At 41.6% G+C, this 23,535-nt stretch overlaps 1 protein-coding gene across 1 annotated transcript in view; it reads right to left on the reverse strand.

Moving 5' to 3' along the window:
- Positions 1 to 4,554: 4,554 nt before the first annotated feature.
- The window catches only part of GABRB1 (gamma-aminobutyric acid type A receptor subunit beta1), a 404,625-nt gene continuing 385,644 nt past the window's right edge, over positions 4,555 to 23,535 (reverse strand). The window contains exon 9 of the mRNA XM_059162170.1: positions 4,555 to 10,257. Coding sequence (XP_059018153.1) covers positions 9,910 to 10,257 — 348 coding nt within the window. The 3' untranslated portion in view covers positions 4,555 to 9,909. The remainder of the gene's footprint in view (positions 10,258 to 23,535) is intronic.

Raw genomic sequence — 23,535 nt, forward strand, 5'->3', positions numbered from 1 at the left:
GCAATAGAGAAGAATTAGAAAATGGGGCATTTACCCTTAAAGACGTTACACTTTATTTAGAGAAGGGGAACCTCTATTTGCAAAACTACTGGAAGATAACCACAAATTCAACAAGCATCCATTATTACTGACTTAGTGGCCACAGGAATCGAAGGAGTGGTAGCAGGAGAGTGAACAGAATGAGGGAAGATCGCTCGTGGTTGGCTTTCTGGATGACGGTGGCTTAATTCATAATCCACCCCTTGGGGAGGGGCTAGGCAAGAGGAAAATCTGGGCCATGGAAATAAAATGTAAAACTTCAAGCACAGCAAGGAAAACATTCTGGGATGAGAAGTGGCAGTCCTTTCAGTGGAAGGGTAGGAAAGACCTGAGGAATAGTTAGCTTGAGGGTGGGTCAGGGGAAAAATGAGAGACTAAATGACCCTGAGTGATGGAGAGACTGAGGTCAGATTTAAGTGATTCATAGGGAGCCAAGGCATGTATTTTCTTTAAGGTGTTAATTTATCAATATTTCCCATATACACAGGTATGGGGATTATGAGACCCATAATTAGTGTGACTATATAGTTGTTATTTAAATGGACAGATCTGAGAGTGAAATGTGGTTCAGTTGGTAATTACACATTGGGACTGTCTCAGGGAAACTGGGGCATGTGGTCCCCTAACCTTGTAATATTATCCCAAAAGAACTGGGGCACACCTCAGGCTACTCAGTTGTTATGTGAACTGTTCCTTCTACACTTTCCCTCAAGAGTATAATGAAAGACTTTTGTGTGTTTGTTGGGGGGGAGGGGCCAGGGCAGGGAGGGGGAACAGGATAAAAAAAGAACAGAAGTGTTTATTTACTGGGCATAATATCTAGATGTTGGGAATGGAAATTGTTCTTTTTCTTCCTACTCTCCTCTTATGTTTGAGCCACCCAGCATGGAGGATCATGGAGGTAAAAAGGGTTAGATATAGGCAGTGTGATAGAGTAGACAAAGCTTTGCCTTTGCAGCCAGAAAAAAGCAAAACAAACTCAGATCAAATACTAACTCTATCACTAACTAGTTATCGATGTGGGGTAAATAACTTAACCTATTTAGCCTCTATTTCCATATATTGGTATTGTCATCATAACCACAGGGCTGTAGGGAAGATGGAATCATGAAATTCTGTGTAACGAAGTATTTTCTGATACCTTAGACCGATGCGTGGCAGTCACAACTGGGTATCTACTCAAAAGCCCATTCTTCCTTCTTTTTGTTAACATATTCCATTTTCCCCCCTGCCCCAGGCATTGGACAATGCTTTGGGTCAATAATGTAACCCCATCATGATAATTTCATTCCTCTTACCAGTAACTGGTTCAGAAGGGGTTGTGCAATCCAACCCTAGCCAAAGGAACGAAAAAGAATGGCTGGGAGAGGTTTTTGGGGAAAGATTTCCTGGCTGTTCAAAAGAGACCTACACAGGACTTTCCCTTGTTTCTGCCACTTGATATGAGTTCCTGAGTATAGCCATGCTGCAACCCCAGCGGGTGCCGGTAACATACAGAGTTTGGAAGAACTGGTCCTGGGAAGGGGCCTGGGTTCTGGACGAAGTTGTGCTATTGAAATAATTAAGCCAGTAACCACCCTACTCCTGCACTTATTGTTATAAGAGCTATATCATTTTGCTTGCCGAAGTTACTTTTAGTTGTGTTTTTGGTTACTTGTACCTGAATGAATCCTAATTGCTTTTCATCTTTGTAAGTATTCATTTCATCTTGGTGAGAACTTGAAGACTTACAAGTGCTTCCTCTGTTTTTAAAAAGATGCCGTTAAATATGAACCTATCTCTAGGTAAAAGTAAGAGAAACCTGAAAAAGAAAACTATAAGCTCACTACTCGAGGAGTGATGAGTACATCTGCACATGGGAAGTTTGGAACGGGAGGTTATAGAGGGTGTGCGAGGTCAAGGGACAGGACATTAGGCTAACTTGACAAAAAAGCGGCCATCTCATGGGTAGACTGGTCTACCATGGGAAGGAGGAATTTTTAGGCATTCTCCTAACAATTCTGAATGATGGGGGGGCGGGGCTCTCAGGAGAATCATGGAAGTTTAGAGTCGGAAGGTATCTTTGGCAAAAGGGAAGAAGTTAAGAACACCCGTGGGCAGAGATCTCCCCGGCAATCAGGCTCAGAGGCTGGAATGGGGAGGGTGCATGCTTTAAATATACAAAAAGCTAGATCTGCTAACCTCAGTTTAATAAAGTAAACTTTCAGTTACGTCATGGCTGTGCCTAAAACATCTGTCAGATTGAACTGGTGAAGTGGGGCATGGGAGGGGCTTTGGTAAAGTGGGGGCAGGGAGAGCGGATAGCAGAGGTCCTAAAGACCTGGAATGTTTTCCAACCTGGTGGGAGGCTGCCCCTTGTCTAAGAGCTTAACCCCACCTGCTGCTCCCGCTTACAGAGCACAGAGAGCTGTGGGGGCCTGCTCTGGGGACAAACATTGAAGGGCACTGCCGCAGTGTTTCTGCTTAGATGCTGCCTAGACCTGGGCTTTTCCACTCCTAAGGGGGTATTTCAGGGCTTTTCCTGACTGAGACACAGAGAGTGGCCTAGAGGAGCTGTATCTTCCAGAGATCTAAAAATAGAGACCACACTGATACATGCTATCTGAGTCTGTCCAGTGCCCTTGGAGGGTAATATTGTAGTGTAGACCATTACTAAAATTATAAAATAATTTATTTTTGGCCATTTGCCTATAAATTTATTTTAAATTTCTAAGTATTGTAACTTCAATGTATATTTAAGGGAATTTGAAGAGGTATTAAATTAGATTCACTTAACACCAGACAGGTTACCCTGATGACTGACTCCCACAGATAGACAATGAGAACTATTACTGAATTTATGGGGTTGTGTTAGCAGAGCCTACAGTGCTCCTGTATCTTTCCAGTAACTTCCTGGACAAATGAACCTCTCTAAAATTCCTTTTGAAATGTAGCTGGGAACTTGGTTCCCACTGGTGGAAATCTGGGAGGGAACTTGGGAATCATCTGGTGGCATGTCTGGAAACACTGGGCAGCGCTAGAGGCAACATACAGGCCACGTCATGCAGTTCTAACTCCAGGGTATCCTCCACCCGCTATAATTTCCCTCTCTCCACCATGCTGCTCACTTACTGTTAATTTTTTGAAGTTAGTCTTCACGTTGCTTGGTGCATGTGTAGAGGACTCTGTTCTCTAAGTAGAGGAAGGCTGTTTGGAGGAAAAAGATGTTCTGTATAATTTCATAGGGGAAGTTTGGACAAGTCTGCCTTATGACTTGTCTTCCTACATTTAATGTCTGTTAGAAGGCTGAGGGGGGGTTGGTGGGGTGATGCACAGACACAGAATCTGTAACAGGAGTAAAAGAGTTCCTAGAGGATGGTCTGTAACCAGCAGTGTATGCTGTGAATGAGAAACCATTCTGGAATAATAATAGGTTTCTTAAAGGCATACAGTTAAGGCTGAAGGAGGGCGTGAGAAATGAGTTTGACGGACAAGAGCTGATACAGTGTGAACTCACCATCCCGCCACTAGAATGTTGGGGGACGTTCTTGTCATCCAGCTTTGGTGTAGATAATGTGAATTTTGCCAGGTTTGAGCTAATGACTTTTATTTCCACTTTATTTTAAATTGGGCTGAGGGAGACGAGATTTATGTAAACATGTACTCTTGACATACAGGACGGAAAAGCAGAAAAGAAAAATAACCCGAAGCAGTTTGGAGGAGGCTACCCAGATTCCAAAGCTCCCTCCAAAGATCTTTTAAAGGCAATAGGACTAAGAATCTGGGGGAGATTATTAAGATTCATTGTTTTGTGAATCGAAGATACACAATACAAGCTTTCAGCTATGCAAGGGCACATAACTCAGGAGGTTTCGAATGACGAGGAGGCAACATGAATTGATTCTGTTGGGTTAAGGCAGGAGGCAAGATGGCGTCTGGTGCTGGGAGGGAATGAGCACGAGAGAGGTAATGTATTTCGCACGCAGCCAAACCTGCATGGTGCACACGCGTATCGTATTTTAATCATTTTCACCTATAAAAAAGTCCTATTGGAAAATGTTCCCCCTTTACTGTTTCTCCTCAAGAGGAAACCCAGGGAGAGGTGAAAGCCAGATGGCAATACCGATTGCTCTTATTCATCCTTTGGCTTCTAACGGGAGCTGTTTGAAGCTAGGTGAATCTGTGACCCTGTGTACCTAAGGCAAATGCGTAATGTTATTTGGCCTCTCTACTCCTGATTTATTTTTCTATTGTCTTCCATCCAGGAAATACCGGTAGAGTCATTATTGAGAATGGGTTTCTTTCCAACCGGTTCAACAATACACCTATTTTTCCCACATTGATTTCCTACTGAAATCTTTGTGATGAGTGCTGGTTGCTCAAGGAGGTGCAAAGTATCTAGCGGCCAATCAGGAACGACCGTGAGCCCCTTGATGTACCGAAGACTTTTTGATTAGGAAAAACAAAACCAAACAAGACAACTGTTAAACCTTTTCCATGCAAATAAGGAAATTCTTGCTATCGGAGAACTAAAAGTAAACTCAAAACTCTTTATTCTTACCCTTTTAGGAACTTAATATTTTCTGGTTTGCAGTTCTTCTCTTACCAAAGGTTTCCTTTCAAATGTGGCTTGTGAAATTATAACTTTTAACAATTTTCTGTCAGTTTAGTTGATTTCTGTTATATAGAAAAAACATGATTAGAGTAAAAGCACAGTGTATTCTGGATCTACAAATTGACTGACCTTGTTAGTTTCTATAGGACACTTTTTCTTATTTTATTACTGATGGACATTGGTTGACACATTTTGAAACCAAAATGATTCTCCGGGTACATGAAATCCTGGTACAAAAAGTCCTGTCTTGCCAAGTTCTTAGCTCCAAGAAAGACACGGTTCATTCTAAAAATGTTTCTAAAAAACCAATCTATGTCCTGGCTTGCTGAGATATTCTGAATTTCTGCAGACTCCATCACCTTCTCTGGGACTGCCAGCTGGCATGAAAACACAGCGTATGCCTGAATGTCCCAGCCTTCTGACGTCTTTTGCAAGAATATCAGGACTTGGGAGAAATATATGTGAAAATATTTAATTACCAGATTCTAAGTTTAACTAACACATATCAAACACAACCCTGGGCCCCCAGTTGAAAAATACTTGCTTTAATTGCCGATCTCTCTCTTTACCTTTTAGAAGCAGTAACATAGTTACCTCTGCATTTTTGAGGGATTCATTAGCCAGTTGGTGTTTCAGTGTCATTTGCTGTCTCTTCCTTTTCTCCTTCCCATCATTTGGACATTTGACTGTGTGTTTGCCCTGATCAGACCCATCCATTCACGTCTATTCTCATTAAAAGTTCTGGGAAATATTGTGGAAGGAAAAAAAGTTAAAAGCTGGAGCTATCAGTGCAAAGGAAGCTTTGGATTACCTGTGGATTTTGAACATCTCTTCCATTCCTGACCCCTCAATAGCGTGGAAAATTTGGTATTTCGATATATGAATAGCCACGAAGGACTGATACAAACACATCTACTTTTCATGACACGGTTCCAGAAGCAGTTCGCTACGGTTCCTGTCTCTGCTGGCGCACCATTCCCATACCCCACCAGAGCGCAGCCGTGTCTGCGGCTACTGTTCCTTTCTGCGGGGTGGGGGCACGAGGCAGGGGGCAGAGAGATGCCTGGCAGAGTCACACAACCACACACACAAAATGGCAGAGAAACAGCAAGAGCGAAAGAGATTCTGGTTTGGGCCCAAATCACTAGTTGCTTCACTTCGTGAATAAAAGCAAGTGCCTTAGAAGCTGACATTATTTACAATGCTCAGATTGTTCAAACACCCACCCAAAGCCGAAGACCACCACGCAACAGGGAACAAGTCAATGAACTATGTACAGAATTTACAAGGAAGTTTACATAATATTATTCTACATTCTGTTCACAAGTTTACCTTTGTTCGCTTTCAGGAAACTGAGATAACGTGTTCATTATTCTTTCTCATCCCAGTAATCGCTGATTGAACCAACACGAACAAATAATGGTACATTCTTTTTTCCTCCCTCCTGGGATATAGAATTACATTTTGTTTAGGAAAAAAAAATTAGGGGCACATCACCCTTTGGTGAGACACTATTCAAAATTGTCCATGTAAGAAATCTTGGAGGTTGTCTCCTTCTAGCATTATAAATATTTTTTGTTTGTTTGTTTAACTTGGCAAATTTTAACTGAGTTCTTTCATAAATGAATATTTATAAAGGAGTCATTGATTTTGGAAAGATGGAATTTAGTCAACATTTCTGTATATTGTATGTAATGTTTGCTTAAGGAAAGTCTATCCTTGGATCCATACACCAAACTTTATTCTCTGCACCACATTTTTCTCTTTGCATTTTCAGGATCTTTCGTTGCTTATAATGCACAATAAAGATGGCATATATGATATGGGAACACGTATCATTTAGCCGGCAGAATCACCAACCAGTCTGCTGTTTCTGTTTGGCAGTACAGAGTATGGAGGCAATCATCCTGGGTAATTTACCTCTGAGTGTGCCTTTACCTGGGTCTGCCTCACAAAGCTGTTAAGCATAACATAGGTCACCCCTGATATGTGAAGCCAAGGAACATGAGTGGGAAAAATGAGTGCGTAGTCACATTGTCAAATGAAAGATGGGGTTTCTGCTGGGTCTACACAGGCTACATCTATGACACAGCTTATGTGCCACTTTATGAACTGTGGACGTGGGGTCCCCTGGACATGACTGGGGCATAGGAGAGTGAGTCTACGCAGTCTTCTGCTTCTGCTGCCACTCAGTAATGCAGGAGAGTATGGCTATTTTCATGGCAAAAAGAAAACAACCCAGGAATACCTAGATGGTGACCCCTTGATAATGTCTTGATCTGTATCTTTCAGGAATGGGGACCAGTGTGAGGGCACTTAGGAATGTCTAACAACTTTTATGTACATCATTTAGAGCAAGACAAGAGAGAGAGGTAGGGAAGGAAGGAATTTTTTCCATGGACTGTTAACTCCAGAGGGAGTGTGGGTGGGGGTCGAGGAGGAGGGAATTTGGCTGGGAGGTGTCCAGAAGAAGGAAGTGGGGACAGAGGTCATAAACCAGAAATATGTCAGCTTGTCCATTTTTCAGGCTCCCATTGCCTCTAAACTCAAAGCTATTTAATAGGAAATAGCAAATAGCTATTTAATTTGCAAATAGCAAATAGCTATTTGCACCATCCTGTGTCCCCTCTATAGCCCAGGAGGACAAACAGTGACACTATTTTGTGCCCGATGTAGATTCAGGTTCGCTAATCTTTCATTTTACAAAGGTTAAGATATAAGAATTTTTTAAATGTTCTCTTTTTCTCAGAGGTGCTTTACCTTTCAACTATAAGCATCAAATTCCTTAAGACTTGGAAGGCAGGATTAAAAAAAATCATAAAATTAAAATTACCTCAGTCTTTTCCAAGGAGGACGATCTAAATAGATGAATAAAGAAAAAACTGTTTTTTTGTTACGGAACATAGATTATAGACACTTCCTTTCTTATTTAGCATTTCATCCTTAAAATCTTTTTAAAGAGTTTTGACACCAGAAGGATTCATTCCTGTTGGGCAATGGCCAACAATCTCCCTTCCTGTGTTTAAATATGCAATGGTTCCTGGATGGTCATTGGGAATATTAACCTCCCAATATGGTCATATTCCATTCTCTTTGGGCATTTCTTGATGGCAAAGCATCTTTCCCGGCCAAGAACTAGTCAGTTGCAGAATGGATCTCTTCATCCCCGGAGGCTGGAGATTCTCTTGACCAGGGCACTGTGATTCTGCAAACTATAACCCTAAATGAGAATTTGGTCCCCAGACTCTACTAATTTCTAATGAAACCATTGAGATAATTTTTGCAGTAAAAGCACAGTTTTTATATTCTTATTAATGTGTATTATCTGCAGCCATAACCATTCATTTATTTGGGGGTTGTCTTTTCTTGTTGCTTTCTGAAAAGAGTATCTCAATGCTCTGTCCCCTTGGGGTTATCAGCAGGAATTTGGCCTTATCTTTCCAAGTAAGACTATAATTTCTAGCAGCTGATGCTTTTGTAAACATAGACCCTCATCCCAGCCTTAGGGAGAAAGCCAGATCATCAAATGATGCAATCATCCTCAACCCTTACTTGACATCCAGAGATCAGATTCCAAACAAATTGCCTCCATCACTGGTTGGTCATTTTAGGGTCTCACTCAACCTTGCAAATGAACATAGAGAATTCTTAGCTACTCTCTAGACTGGGGAAAAAAAAGAGGTTTTAATGACATAAAATGGGATAAACCCCAGTGTAGCTGGTTGGACACGTTTAGGAGTGTGTGTTGGGCCTATGAGGGATGCCCCTTCAGCGACTCGTGACTACGGTAACCCATGAGCAGAGATAAGGCAGAGCAGCAATGACAATGATTCACGAGTCTGGACACGTTGTATGTTTTAGGGGCTGGTATGCATGTTTGAAGGCCCAGGGATTCTGTCGTTGTTGTTGTTATCTGTGGTTTTCCTCTTTTGAAGTTTTTCTTTAAAAAATAGAAATCTGGCCTCAGAGGAGAAGGGCAGCAAAGTGGGTGTATGTGCATTTCCTGAAGCGTTCATTTCATACTTTGGAATGCAGAGCTCAGAGAGCAGAGCCGTAAGGTGCTCGCTGAGGCCTGTCCAACAAGACCTGTCACCATTAGGTGCTGCTCTCTGGAAGGCTAAGAAATATATACTATTTGATTGAAGATTTGGCAGTTTAGGTAACTGCCCAGGCACCCTTTTCACAGCACATAAGACTTGCCTTCCTCATGGAAAGGACAAAAAAAATTTTTTTTTTTCCCAAGCAAAAAAAATGCTCACTCTCCCATTATGGAAGCCCTCCTTCTCCATTCTCGTCCCTTACTCTCTGGAGCAGGGACAGGGGACATTCACAGGCATGGCTTCAGGGCACAGAGGCGATAAAATGAGTTCAAGGCTGCTCATTTGAATAGTTAAGGAAATCACCATTGCCCCAGATTCCTTATTCTCAACAAAAGAAAAATGTTCTCAATGGCCACCAGGATGGATTCTAGTGCTAATTTGAAATCCGCTTGCAAGTCGGAGAAGGAAGCGTTTTTTGTTTTTGTTTTTGTTTTCCCCCAGAATATCCAGTTTAACGGTGCGGTGAGGATGGCAGATTTTTGGGGCTCAAACTCCTCCGCCCTGGTCAATCCCTCCCTCCTCTCCCGTGGAGCCGGGACCCCTTCTACAAGGGAGTTTTGGAGACTTGAGCCTGGAGGGGAGCCTTCCTTCCTGTCTAGGCTCCTTCTATCCCCCCTTCTTCCTGGAAATCTGTAACTTGTCAATGGCTTTGTTTTTTTCTTCTGAGATCCTGGAAATTGTGTTGTTTTTTTGGCAGCATGAGATTGTTACAGTTTACCAGGAAGCGGTGCGCGCACAGAGCTAGGTCCTCTTTCCAATAGCATTTAAGAAATAAATCAGTAAAATCCAGGGTAAGTAGGGAGGACTGCTAAAGATCTAACTCCTCTGTGTGTGTGTGTGTGTGTGTGTGTGTGTGTGTGTGTTTGTAAACATGGCAATTACTAGAGCTCTGAAAGAGCGGATAACCTGGACCACAGTAGACTGGAAAAAAAACAGAGTTTTTGGTGTGTGTGTATGTGGGTGGGTGGGTGGGTGTTTTGTTTTTGGAAGTAAACATGGTGCAGTAATAAAATTGATAATGCAAGGCCTAAAACCGATTGGATGGCTGAATCTCTTACCTCAAAAAACAGCAGGATCGCTGCTGCTGGGCGGGGGCGGGAGTGGGGGTGCTGGGGGGGGGCACGGAGGTGGGGGCGCCTGTGGGGTTAAGAATCAAGAGGACCATGAGGACAGACCTTAGTGTACGTAGTAAAGCCAATAAACGACGTTAAAAAGAGAAAAGGTGATGGGGAAGAACATTCGGGACCACTTGTCTATGGAATTCACATCAGTCAAGTCGGGGATTTTGACTTTGAGCTGCGAGGCGCGCCGGCGGATGCGCCCCTTGCTGTGCGCGCCGTGCCGGTCCAGCGCGCGCCCGTAGCCCTCGCGGCTGCTCAGCGGCTTGCGGTACTGGATGCTGGCGCTGTCGTACGAGTACATGCTGGTGGCCTTGGGCTCGCTCACGCCCGTCAGCACCTCCGAGCCGCTCGTCTCGTTCCGGATTTCCAGGGTGCTGAGCAGAATGTTGCCGTGCGCGTCGACCTGGCGAGAAAGGGACGCGCTCAGCCACAGCGGGAGGGACACGGGCTGTTCCCGTGAAGCTGCGGCTGAGGACGCCGCGCGGGGCTCCCGAGACTGTCCCGCTGCACGTCCTGCTCTGCGTGCCTCCTGGATTACAGGATGATCTGTCCTCTGTGTAGCTCTCATCATTATCTACCTAATCTACCACCTGTCTGTCTAATCCAACACCTGCCTAAGGTCTGTTTGTCTTCTCTCTCTAAACCGTCATCTATACCCGTCTCTATCTAATCCATCATTATCTAGCTCATCTGCTCTCTACCTATTTAATTCATCACCTTTTAACCTAACTAATCTACCATCGATCTCTCATTTATCTACTCCTTCATCTGTCTACCACTATGCAGTCCGCTATGTATCTAATCTACCTTCTAGTTATCTACCATTTATTTATTTATCATACATCTGTTTATTATCGGTCTAATCTACCTTCTATCTATTCATCCATACATCATTTATATGTATGTATACTTATCTATCTATATCATTTATACTGTGGCATTTCTTTTTGTTGTTGTTATGAAAGTGGCCCATGGAAGTATATAAAATGAGAAAACAAATAGGAAACACAAAAAAATAAGAAGTGGAAATTTTTATAATTTTACCTTTAGAGTTCATTATTTTTAGTATCCTGCTATCCCTCCTGTCTTTTTTCTATTCCTATATACTTAACAAGCACAAGTTCACCTGGCATATTTTGCTTTGCAATCTGGTTTGGTGGGTTAATAGTGTACCTGGTCCTATTTCCATGGTAATAATTATTCCTCTGAGATATCACTTATTAACTACTTATACGGATAAAGCATAATTGTGTTCATCTATCCTTAATGTTAAGGCTTGTTTTACTTGCAGTGTTACATGAACAAGCCTGCAAGGGACATCTTCTAGCTAAATCTTTGTGCATCGCTATAATTATTTCCTCAGGCTAAATTGCCAAAAGTAGGATTCAGGGGTCAAAAGGATATGCCTGGCTTATACTTTGGCTTTCGTGTCCCCACTGTTATTTATTGTTGCTTCCTGCTATTTGAGTGGTACCTATCCCAGATTGCCCGAGTTTTGTCTATGCTATGCCCACACACATTTATGGAACTACAGAAAATGTGAGCATGTTTGGCCTACAATGTGGCTTCTCTTTAACTTTACTCGATGCCCTTTGCCAACTAAGTTACCTTGAGAGGACATGTTCATTCATGCAAATGAGTCTGAAGTACTTCCACGGGCAGTACAGGCAACCATGTTGGAATCTAGTGTTATTAGCACAGTGCCCGAGTTACAGTAAGTGCTCTATGAATGCTTTCATAGGAAATGAATCTCAGTAAACCCTCGAATGTCAAACAAAGGTCTAGGTAAGCAGATGAAAGAAATGAGTGACCAAGAAAGAATAAAGCTTAGGAAGAGGCAAAGACAGAAAAGAAAGGTAGAAAGAGTGGTGGGATATGATGCTGGTATGTCACAGAGGACAGAACGAAAATTTGGGTGTCCGCTAGGTGCTTAGCATCATGGTAGCGGGTTTGTATATATCCATTGTTCATCACCTGCTACAGCCAACTGCCTCAGGCTTACTCCACTGCTAGGGCTGAGATTACAACCCGTGTCTTGTCCGATTTAAAAAAAAATGTGCTTTTTACTGAGAAAGGACCGCTTCCTAGTCCTTGGCCTTCACCACACCCCGCAGTGAATTTAATGATGCATTTGATAGCTTTAAGCTTGGAGGTAGTCAGAGAGAGACGGTGACTCAATCTGGCCTCTCCCTCCACTGCCACCTGTCCTTTCTTTCTGTAAAGCATGTTGCCGTGGCCTAATTGAGCTACCCATTATGCCCTCATGGGCACTTCTACTGGCTTCTTCATTCAGGGAGTTAATATTAACTTTTGTTGTTGTTAATAACTACTATTTATTGATTCCTACTGCATAATTCAACTCAGTTATTTCTTATAACAACGCTACAAAATATATAATATTATCCTACTTCAGCAGTAGGGAAATAGAGCTTCAGGGAGCTTAAGTAAATGACCTGCGATTAAACAAACAAAAAGTGCTCAATTTGGGATTAAAATACAGGATATTCTTTGCCTTAAGTATAATTTTCCCTCCTGTTTGTATGTTAATCAGTGTATTTTCTTTTAAGATTTTATTTACTTATTTGACAGACAGAGATCACAAGTAGTCAAAGAGGCAGGCAGAGAGAGAGGAGGAAGCAGCCTCCCTGCTGAGCAGAGAGCCCGATGTGGGACCTTGGGATCATGACCCGAGCCGAGGGCAGAGGCTTTAACCCACTGAGCCACCCAGGCGCTCCAGTCAGTGTATTTTCTTTAAGGCTCAGTTGAAATCCTACTTTTTGTGTGTACCTGTGTACCTTCCCTGCTTATAGTAACTTCACAAACCAACTTCCTCTCTCTCTCTCTCTTTCTCTCTGTAAACAGTATTGAGAATTTAGTGTGTGTGCCAGGCACAGTGCTAGGTGTTGGGGATATGTACGTGTGTGTGCGCGCACGCACGCGCGCCTGTGCATGCACCAGGATATGGGTGAAAAGTCATAAAGTTTACTTTATGAAAGAGGGTGATGGCATTAAAGTGACAAGGAGCAAAGTACTGAATTCATTAGAAAAGGGGCAAGTCCCTTAGGAGATAATCATGGTGCATATCTTTCTGCTAGGCACTCTGGTGTTTCAGTGTAGAGTATCATAAAATACGATTTTGTCCTTGGGACAATAATCTCCTTAAAGATACAGGAGTGAGATATAACTGGGGGGAGTGACAAAAGTTCTTAACCAAATGCTAAATGGTACATCATAGACCATGATTAGGGGTTCTAAAAAGTCTGGAGGTCGAGGAAGTCTTCATAAAGAAGGTGTGGCTTTTCCTAGGCCTTAAAGATGGGTGAAAGAACAAAGGATTCAGAGTTGAAAACTGTGTTCTTGGGGCTCCTGGGTGGCTCAGTTGGTTAAGCGTCTGCCTTCAGCTCAGGTTGGGATTCTGGGATCTTGGGATCCTGGGATCCTGGGATCCTTGGATCGAGTCCGGCATTGGGCTCCCTATTCAGCAGGGAGCCTTCTTCTCCCTCTGCCCCTCACCCCTGCTCATGTTCTCTCGCACTCTCTCTCTGTCTCAAATAAATAACTAACTAAAATCTTAAAAGAACAAGGAAACTGTGTTCTCATCCTGATTTTGTTATTAAATCCATTTCTTTATTTAAAAATACAAGGTGTTCACCAGGTAATCTCAAGGCCTTGTTTCTGAATTTTGACAGACTTTATTATGAATAATATTCTAGGCAGAGGACACGGCATACTAAAAACAAAAAATGAAAGAAACCAAAAACCTTGTAAAATTGAATCACTTGATCTGTACTGTATGCATCATTAAGTTGCATTATTATAGAATCTCCCCAAATAAACAAGTTACTAGAATTTGGAATCAGCCAATGAAGCATAAAGATATGCTCCTCATTACACAGAAGTTGTACAAAAGGCACATTTTATTAAGATATTTTCGTTAACTTTGGTTCAGACTCCAATGAGCCAATAAATTGCATGATCTTTATTAGTCTGTGCAGGTCCCTCAAAATATTTTGTCATTGAGCTAGACATCATAGCTCTAAGTGACATATAAAATAATCCGGTTCTACAACTACTCACGAATGCTGACTGCATTACTGCATAGTTGAATCCACATTATGCTGTTCTTTATCGGGGAAATTTGGGAAGGGCCATGTAGCAGTCATGACCCATCTTCAGGCTCTCTCCGCCACACAGTCTAGAATGTCTCCTAAAAGCTAGTGTTACAGACCGTGCGTGTACATGTGCGTGTGCGTGAGCGTGCGTGTGTGTGAGATGGAGTGCTTGTACATTTCTCCTGAAGTGTGAGTTTCCCTTCCTCACCACTAAGCTTTTTGCTTCCTCATAATGTGAATATGTGACAGCAACGCCACTGTTGATGCCAGTGGGGTTTCTGGTGGGCTCCGCTTGAACCCCTGCCCTTTGGAGAAGAGTGTCTTTCCTTTCCCTTCAACCATATAAAGACACCCAAGGTGTCCTTAGATCCACAGTGGGTGGCACAGCTTTCCAAAAATAATGTCCCTGGGGAAAGTGGCTATTGTTTCCTCATATCCTCAGAAGCAGCGACGGGCCAGGTGGTGGCTGCCTTGTCAATAAGGGATTAACTCATCCACATCTGGGCGTGATGCAGACACCAAAGATTTCACCACCTCGAAGCGGAAGGACATGAGGCAAATGAAAATGTTAACACACTTGATTTCTAGGGCAGATAAACAGATTTCCCAGAGCACTGCTCATGTTGGACGTAAGTGTTCATTGGGATCATCATTGCCCATTCCTCCTGTCGCCCTAAAGGAAGGGACTCTCCGCTCCAGTTCCTGGGAGGGAAACTGAGGGATCCACGCTTCCAGCTTCTCTTCCCTTCCTCCTCTTGCACTGCTCCCCACTGGGCCTATGGAGGACAAGGACGCGGGCATCCGTGGCTCCACGTGTTCTGGGTATTTTTCTCCTTCCGATCTGCTTACAGAAAAGATGCAGTGTGGTGCGGGATGTGCCTGTTGAACCTGCTGGGTTGGTGAGTCAGGCCTGCACTCATTCTGTGGTTCCTGCGACTGGGGAGGGAGATAAATCTATCTAAATGGGGTGTGTGTGTGAATTACTACGTTATATTAACTACATATTCTTCCAACCAACAGCATTGACTTTTTTTTTTTTTTTTTTTTTTTTTTTAAGTTTAGAGCATCATTAAACCTAAATTTAGAGCAAATGAATACAACTGTTATTAAGACTCCAGGAGGGTCGACAAATAAACCTTCACTCTTCCCTTTCAGGTAGATGGTCAAAATGTAAGCTGGAGATGACTGATACCAGGGAGCAAAGAGTGTGACTTTGGACTGCAGCCCCAGTCCAACAGCTCATGAACTGTTCATCCTCACCTGACTCCTTAGTAGGGAGGCGTATTTTATGCACTCCAAGAGGTAATTTTTAAGCATACCATGGATAAGCATTGAAAATGTTAAATTGTTCATTCCTTGCTCATTTTTTCAATAAATGTTTACTGAGTTAACAGTAAACAATAAATGTTTACTGATGAGGAAATCAGCCCCTCCATAAATAATGGAACATTATGTCTCACATTTTAGAAATTCAAAGATCTCAAATAATAAAGCCCCTTGCTTTTTTACTCTGCCGAACAAACCCTGGGACTCCTTACACCTCCAATTGATTCTAAATATTTTCCTGGATAATATGACCTCGTTCAAACTCAGGCTACTAACTCTTTTTCCAACAGACTTTTCTGAAATTTGTGAGCATGATATTGGCTTTCTGCCTGTGGAACCTTCCTCTCCTCTTCCCTCCTGAGGGTCTCCTTAAAGTGTGCTGACCACAGGCAAGTATTGGAGGGTTTCTCACATAAAAGAAAGCTTGGGGTTTCACGCTGAAGGACCTGAGATGGGGAGGAACAAGCCAGCTTCCAGCTGGTGAACCCTCTCCTGCCTTCCTACAGTGCAGCCCTTACCAACACAATATCTTGGTTTTAAAATGTGAAGACACAGCAGTTCTGCGAAGATAGCAAAACACAAGAGGTTCTGAACACTTGGCACTTATATTCTTATGGAGGAAAACAGGCAATGCCCTTCTTCCTTCTAAAATTAGTTTTTAAAAAAATCAGGTAACATTATGAAGAAAACAAATTATCTGTCTATATTGCTTTTAGTGTCCTAGGAAAGATGTAGCCAGCCCTCTAACTTGGTGATTTTGTGCATGTTTTTCTGAACAGTGCATCCACACTCAGATTTTATTACGATGAATGAAAAATTTAAAGTTATGTAAATTCTCTTATTTTCTTACTACTGAACACCCTACACCATAGCTCTGCATGGATGTTTAAAGGTTTCTTAATCTGAAAATAGAGCAGAATTCTTCTTAGCCAACTTGTTCCTCTCCCTGACTGTCCCACTAGAAAGTTGCTCTAGGAGGCAGGGACTTTGTCTAATTCAATATTGTTTCCCCAGAGCTGAGAAAAGTGCTTGGCATGGGAGCATTCAATAAATATCTACTATATGAATGAATGAGTGAATGAATGAGTGACAGTACAGTCTGTAAAAGGGTATGGTGGTAAGCTGTGGATATGTGGGTGTCAGCTCAGCTAAGTTACTCAGCTAGCTGTTTAGTCTGGCTCTAGTCTAGAGGTTGTTGTGAAGGTATTTTGTAGACGTGACATTTCTAATCAGTTACTATAAATAAAGGAGATTCCATTTGATGATGTGAGCTTTACCCTATCACTGAAAAACACTAAAAGCAAAAACTGAAGTTTCCTGGAGAAGAAGAAATTCTGCCTCAAGATAGCACCAGAAATTCTGCCTGAACTTCCAGCCGGCCTTACAGATCTCACACATAATTGTATGAGCCAAGTCCTTAAAATAAATCTCTTTTTGTATGTATGCTGGTTCTGTTCCTGTTGGTCCTGTTTCTCTGGAGAATTCTGACTGACAAAAGGGTATGGCAAAGATCATAAGGGTGGTTTCCAAATGACTAAAACATTGAGGTGGTGGCTGTATTTCTTCCCTCAACAGAACCCCGAACAAATGTACAAATTCATTCTCTAGCTTGGGGCTCGCCTTTCTCCCACTCCGTCCATTTTACTCCCTCTCCCCTTCTCTCCATCCCTAACATCCCCAAACGGTGCCTTCGGCTGTGAAAAAATGTTGCCACTCACTGAATTGAACGGTTCTGGATATTTTCCATATGTAAATATAGCAGAACTCATTTCAGTATAATTGGAATAAAATATAATCTTGTTTTCAGTGGCAGTTTTAAAGCCCTGTTGAGAAATACCTCTGGGCTCAATCTACTTTGCAAACAGAAAGTTATTTCCTTCTTGCTAGCCAATTCAATTAGAGTCACATTTACTGAGTGGTTCTGAAGTACAGCACAGGAAGCCAAGGAGAGAGATGTTCGAACAGGAGGAGCTGCCTTTCAGAAGCCCACAGTCTATTTAATTGAGGTTGACCAGTGCGAATGGCTGCCTTCACCTGAAGGGAGCAGAGAGCCGCAGAGCCAAGCCTCACATCTGCGCATCCATCCTGCTCATAGAATGTATCATGTTCCTGCTGTTGCTGTCAGTCATCGGCTCTCGCCAGGGTTGCCAGGTGGCAACCCTTTCATCTCAAGTTCCTGAAACCTTTTGGTTTGGTGGTGAGAGGAGGACGGGAGGCTTTGGTGGAGATGATCTACGAGTCTCTTTACCGTGTCCTGACAACTAGTGGTAGAAGCAGAAACTGTAGTGTCTTTTCAAGAAGCTATAGAAGACAGGGCAAAATTACATTAGCCAAAACAAATGTGCACTATCTTATATAGGAATTAGAGAAGGAAAAAGAAGTAAATGCAACAAGTGGCAGTTTTCCAGAACATTACTCAGGTAGATAAATTTCTCCCAGATCCCTTTTCTTTGCCTTGTTTCTCCCATTCAGTGTATGAGTAGATTCAAACGGCTTTACATTTGAACACAGCCTGATTCGGACCACTTTTCCCCATCATCATGTCTAACTGCATAATTGATCTTCCTCTTTCCAGGAAGGAAGCCGGGTGGTCTTTTCTTTACGTAGCAGCTGGAATAATACTTAAAAAATGTAAACCAGACCATGTCTCCTCCATTTAAATCTAGCTACTCTCCAAGACAAAATAAAATCCAGATTTCTCATGCAAACCTGCAAAGCACCCAGCGGGGATCTCTGCCCTCACTTCCTACCACTCTGCCCCCTGGAGCTCTCTGCTCCATCCACACTGGTCTCTCGTTGGCTGGCCCCCCGATGCTCCTAAGACCCCAGGGCATTTTCACCTGCTGTTCCTCTCTTCTGGAATGATCTTCCTCAGATGGTTACCTGCCTAGCTCCTTATCACTTCGCCACCAACATTATCATCATTTGCCCGTATACCGTGTATTTATTTACACATTTGTCATTCATCTGTGTTGTAAGCTTCAGGAGGGCAGCTGCTCTTTCGTTTCTGTCGTTGTCTATTGCTGTGTATCCCCTGTGCTCTTCCAGAAAAGACGCTGATACTGCGAAGGAGGGGCTGAGCAAATGTCTACAGAATGAGGAACTCTGCAACCCAGACGTGGAGTTGTCCGTCTGAACGCTGTTAGAGTTTCAATAGCCAAAGATATGTAAGTGGTTAGAATCTCTAGGGTCGTGGTTCTCAGACATTATTGTGCCTCTGCATCCATTGCTAGAAATAAATGCTTGAGCCCCTTTCATCCTAAATTAAGGACTTCTCAGTCTGCATTTTACACACGCATTCCAAGGGCCCTAGCTGATTTTGGTGTGCCTAAAAATCCACAAAGCAGTTAACTTATTTCAGGCAGCTAAGAATGAATTACAAATATGCGCCGTTCAAGCCTGAGAGATACGTAACATCAAAGTTGGGGAGTAATTTCTTAAGCTGTTGTGAGTGGGAATTTATTAGCTTTGAGAAGAGAATGATAAAAACAAGAAAACAGAAACTATTTTATACATAAGATCATTTTATACATGGGCTTAGGGAGTCCCAATATTTGAGATGAGTGCTTTTTACAATTAAATATAAAATGCATTATAATCAGCAAATTCATTGAATTGTGAATGATGCAAATAATGGCTATTTTTTTGGCTTCATCTTTAGTGAATCCTCTTAAAATATTCATCCTAAATCTCTTCAGTAACAGTTTGCTCTTCAGGTAAACAAAAGAGGGATTTTGGTCAGAGTAACCATTGTTTTTCATGTAGTCAAAAAGGAGATATTTAAGGTGTGTGATGTCAACGTGCGTGTGACTGTCTTGGGGTTTGTGGGATACTGCTCTTATGTGGATAAGTCCTTCTTACTGTATCACATTGGTTATGATCTTCTTACTGTATTAGCCATGGTTTCCTAGATAATCAGCAATGCACATTTACACTTTATTCCTCCCAAGAGGAGAATATGATGAAGTAAAGGCAGAGTGGAGTTATCAAACACTTTAGACTCTAATATAGAGATTTCAGGAGAAGGAATTGCTGAGAAGAGTGTTGGGGTGCATGGGTGGCTTGGTCGGTTAAGAGTCTCATTGATTTTGGCTAAGGTTATGATCTCTGGATTGTGGCATTGAGCCCTGCGTGGGCCCATGGACATCCTGTCAGGCTCTGTGCTGGGCAAGGAGTTTTCTTAAGACTCTCTCCCTCCCTCTGCCTCTCCCCCCTCCCCGAAAAGAAAAAGTATCAACATAGGTTGAAAGCAATCTATTAATAATGCATACACACCTATCATCACTATTAACTATCCCTAATCAAAATAAATGTCCTTCATTGAAAATATTTATTATATAGATTTTAAAATTTTGAAAGGTACCGAACAGTTTTCACTTTAGGAGGGGCTTAAAAATCTCGTTTTTGTAACACTAGGAATACAATAGGAAAAAATGTTTCCAATTACACATGAGTTTTAAGAGCATCCTATTTGGTTTTATAATTCATTGATTCATTAGTTCACTTATTTTAAAATCAAGTAAGTGCCTGATTTGTACCAAGCTCTAAGATGTGCATTGGAATACCAAAAGTGGAAGAGAAAAGTGTCTGCATTCAAGGCCTCTTCTGTTTTTCTTTATAGCATTTTTATTATCTGGCATTTTATGTGTGTTTATGAGTGTCCTGTTCATTGTTTCGGTGTGAGGTATTTGTGCATATGATGTTCATTATCTTTCTCTCTTATCCAAATGAAAGGTTTCATTTTATTCATTGCTGACTATACCCAGTGCATAGAGGGTGTTCCTATAGTATGTTGTCACTAAATATTTGTTAAAATTAAATATGAAATATTTCTCAAATTAAAAAACAAGTAAGCGTAGTGTGCAGTGGAAAGCTGTAGGAGGAGTATCAACTTAGCTTGACGAGTGAGGGAAGTCAGGCAAGAGGTGAATTCTGGGGAATAAGTCAGTTACTGAAGAGTGAAAACATAGCAATCTGGGAAAACGGTGAGCTGTACTTCTGGAAAAAAGGGTGTGTTGGTGAAGGGGGGAGCTAGGAGGAATGAAGGAGAAGAGGAAAACAGAATGAAATCGCAGTGAGAGCTGGATCCCACGTTAAGGATTATGGCGGATATTTTCCTTTAGGCAGAGTTGAAGGAGGATTATGGTGGATGCCTATTGGTTTGACCTGTCTGATTCCATTTCATCTTCTTCTGATAACATTACCTGAGATTCCTTGGTGCGTGTGGTTGAGTGCATGGGCCTAAGTGCATCTTTGAGGCTCCAAGGATAGGCATGTGACCCAGACTTGGACATCTAGTGTTTTCTGTCTTCCTGGTCAGAGAGATTGATTTCTGTGTGAGAATATGACTCCAGTTGATCCAAAAGATTTAATCCTAAGATTTTTTTTTTTTTTTTTTGTAACGCTTGCATTTAAGACAGTACTTTTGGGTTAAGGTTATAAAGCTTTGAACATATGAACTTAGGCATTTTGGAACTACCATGAGGGAAGGGTCTACTGAAAGTAAAGCCAATATAAAGGAAAGCAGAGTTAAGAGATGAAGAGAGATGTTTTCTGATGACATTTTTAAAATATCTGGATATAGCCACATGTGAAATTAAAGCCATTCATGGACCTTCCATTTCTGTGTGCACCCCCCGACCAAAAATAAAACAGAAAACAAAAAGAACACAAAAAACAAAAAACCCATGTTTTTCTTAAGCCTGTTAAGTAAATTCAATTTCTTTCTCATTTACAGAAGAATTCTAGCTGTTTGGATATAGAAGAAAATGGACACTAGATGTAAGAGAGAAAATGAGAGAGAGAGAGAGAGAGAGAGAGAGAAAGAAGGGAGAGGGAGGGAGGAAGGGAGACCGCTTTGGAGATTCCTAGAAAGGGAAATAAGACTGTGGAAGCATCTAGAGATGAGCTACATTAAGCCAAGACTGGAGAACAAAGCATGAACTGAGCCAGATTTGGGCAGGGATTTGAGGACTAAACATGTTCATGAACTATTAACACAGGCTGTCATTAGAAATCAAAGGTCCTGCCCGAATTTCTCCAAAATCCAAGATGTTAAGTCAGAAATGTTAAAATTTCATCAAAGGTTGAGGGAAGTGTCCTAGTTGGCTTCAGGACAAGGCAGAGATGTGGGGTAGGCCCCAGGCTCAAAGGCTAATAATGTACGTATCCATCTGTGTCAAGCTAGTTTTAAGGAAAGAGCTGTTGACTTCTAGGATGCCTGTTTTTTTTTTTTTTTTTTTTTTTTAAAGATTTTATTTATTTATTTGACAGAGAGAAATCACAAGTAGATGGAGAGGCAGGCAGAGAGAGAAAAGCTCTAGGATGCCTGTTTTAACATGCATTATGTATCCTGGAATTAATCATAGTACAGAGCTGATTTCCATTTAGAAAGTTGCCTGAAAGTGTAGATGTCTAAAAGTGTCTGAAACTGTAGATGACGTACACTACAGAGACTAGGGATGAGAGCAAAGAGGCCCCATTACAGTATCAATATTTGGCTCTGAAGGGAAATTCTATTTCTTAACTGTTAGGGTTACAACTGCACATTTGGTGTGAATTTTTGGCAGATCCCACTGATGTCCCCCATGACTTCAAACAACTTTGAATCAGTATCTAATTACAGATTACCCATACAACCATTCCCCTTAGGTGAATCTATATGCAAATGGGAAATCATGTGGCCAACCGATACAACCATGTCAATTCCAGGTTAGTGTAAAAGTAGCTCAGAAGTGGCTTACTTACAGCCTACTTATCCTGTGAAATCGATCTTTCAAAACCCTAAATACCATCTCTAGCTCAGATGATGCCTGAGGGGTTCATGAATCTACAGTCTTTATCACCTTGGAGGTTGAAACTCTCCTAATGTCTGGATTCAGCATCTGTACTCCTATAAAAGGATGCTTCAGTGCAGCTGATGGAAATATAAATCAAGACAAAGCAAGCCCTTCTGACGCTTCAGTACAAATAACCCTTGACATGACTGCCCAGCCATGGCTATCAAAAGTAATGTGTAATAAATGAACGATGCCACACTGTGCTCTATGGTACCAAGGCAAATATTAGGGTCCCTCAAATGAAAATTGTCTGGGACCACAGCACATATATTATTTGAATTCAGTTGTTTACAAGTATCTGAAAGGAAAGGGGAGGATCATCCAACCATTATAGGAAAGAAAAAATCTCATATCATTTTCTATTTTTTTCTAAAATTTAACCAGGGGTAGCATTCTTATCTTAACTGCTGGAGACAATACAGTGAACAGATGAAGTAATACACTTGCTTTTTTATTGAAGATTATATCTATCTGCTATTAGAGGACACTGCCATTCAGAACGAATAGTGGGGATTGATATAAATCATGCTTTAAAAATATTAAAAATCAAAGTGATAGAAACAGTAAGAAAGTTTGGAGCAGAAACTAAAGTGGACTATAGATAGTCTTTTTCTTATTATGAATATGTAAATATGAATATTTTATAAAATATTATAATGTAACATTCAGTAACTTGGGTGGTACCTAAGAACTCATTCTAAATGCTCACTAAATGGAGAAGGGTTCTCTAGGATTTATTCATTCAACAAATATTTATTTGTTGTTGTTGTTTTTTGTTCTCTGTTCTAGCCTCTGAGTAAAGAACAATAAATTAAATAGACAAGGACCTTGATGCCAATCCTTGGAAAATTTGCAGTTTAATAGAGAGACAGACGTTAAAAAAATAACTAAGTAAACATGTATTCACTATTGTGATATATTCTGTTGTGGAAAAGCATAGGGTATGGTAAGGACAAATAACAATGGTACAAAATATAAACCTACAGTGGGTTTGGTCAGTTAAGGCATCCTTGAGGTAGTAGCATTTACGACAAGAACTAGTGCAATGGAAAAACTGAGAGATGGCCGATGTTAACATTAATTTTACTAATCTTTTATTTAATTATTTTAGAGTGTGAGCATGTGATGGGGGAGGGACAGAGGGAGAGAGAGAGAATCTTAAGCAGGTTCCATGCTCAGTGCAGAGCCCAGCATGGGGTTACTCTCACAACCCTGAGATCATGACGTGAGCCAAAATCAAGAGTTGGACGCTTAATGGACTGAGCCACCCAGGCACCCTATTCTTGTTTTTTAATCCTTTCTTCTATTGTATAGAATCTGGTGCTAATCCATCTAATGCATTTTTCAGTTCGATGATTTCCATTGGTTCTTTTCCATAGTTTCAGATCTTTTTCTGAAACTCCC

The sequence above is a fragment of the Mustela lutreola genome, chromosome 1 (assembly GCF_030435805.1).
Source record: "Mustela lutreola isolate mMusLut2 chromosome 1, mMusLut2.pri, whole genome shotgun sequence".
Classification (NCBI taxonomy): Eukaryota; Metazoa; Chordata; class Mammalia; order Carnivora; family Mustelidae; genus Mustela; species Mustela lutreola.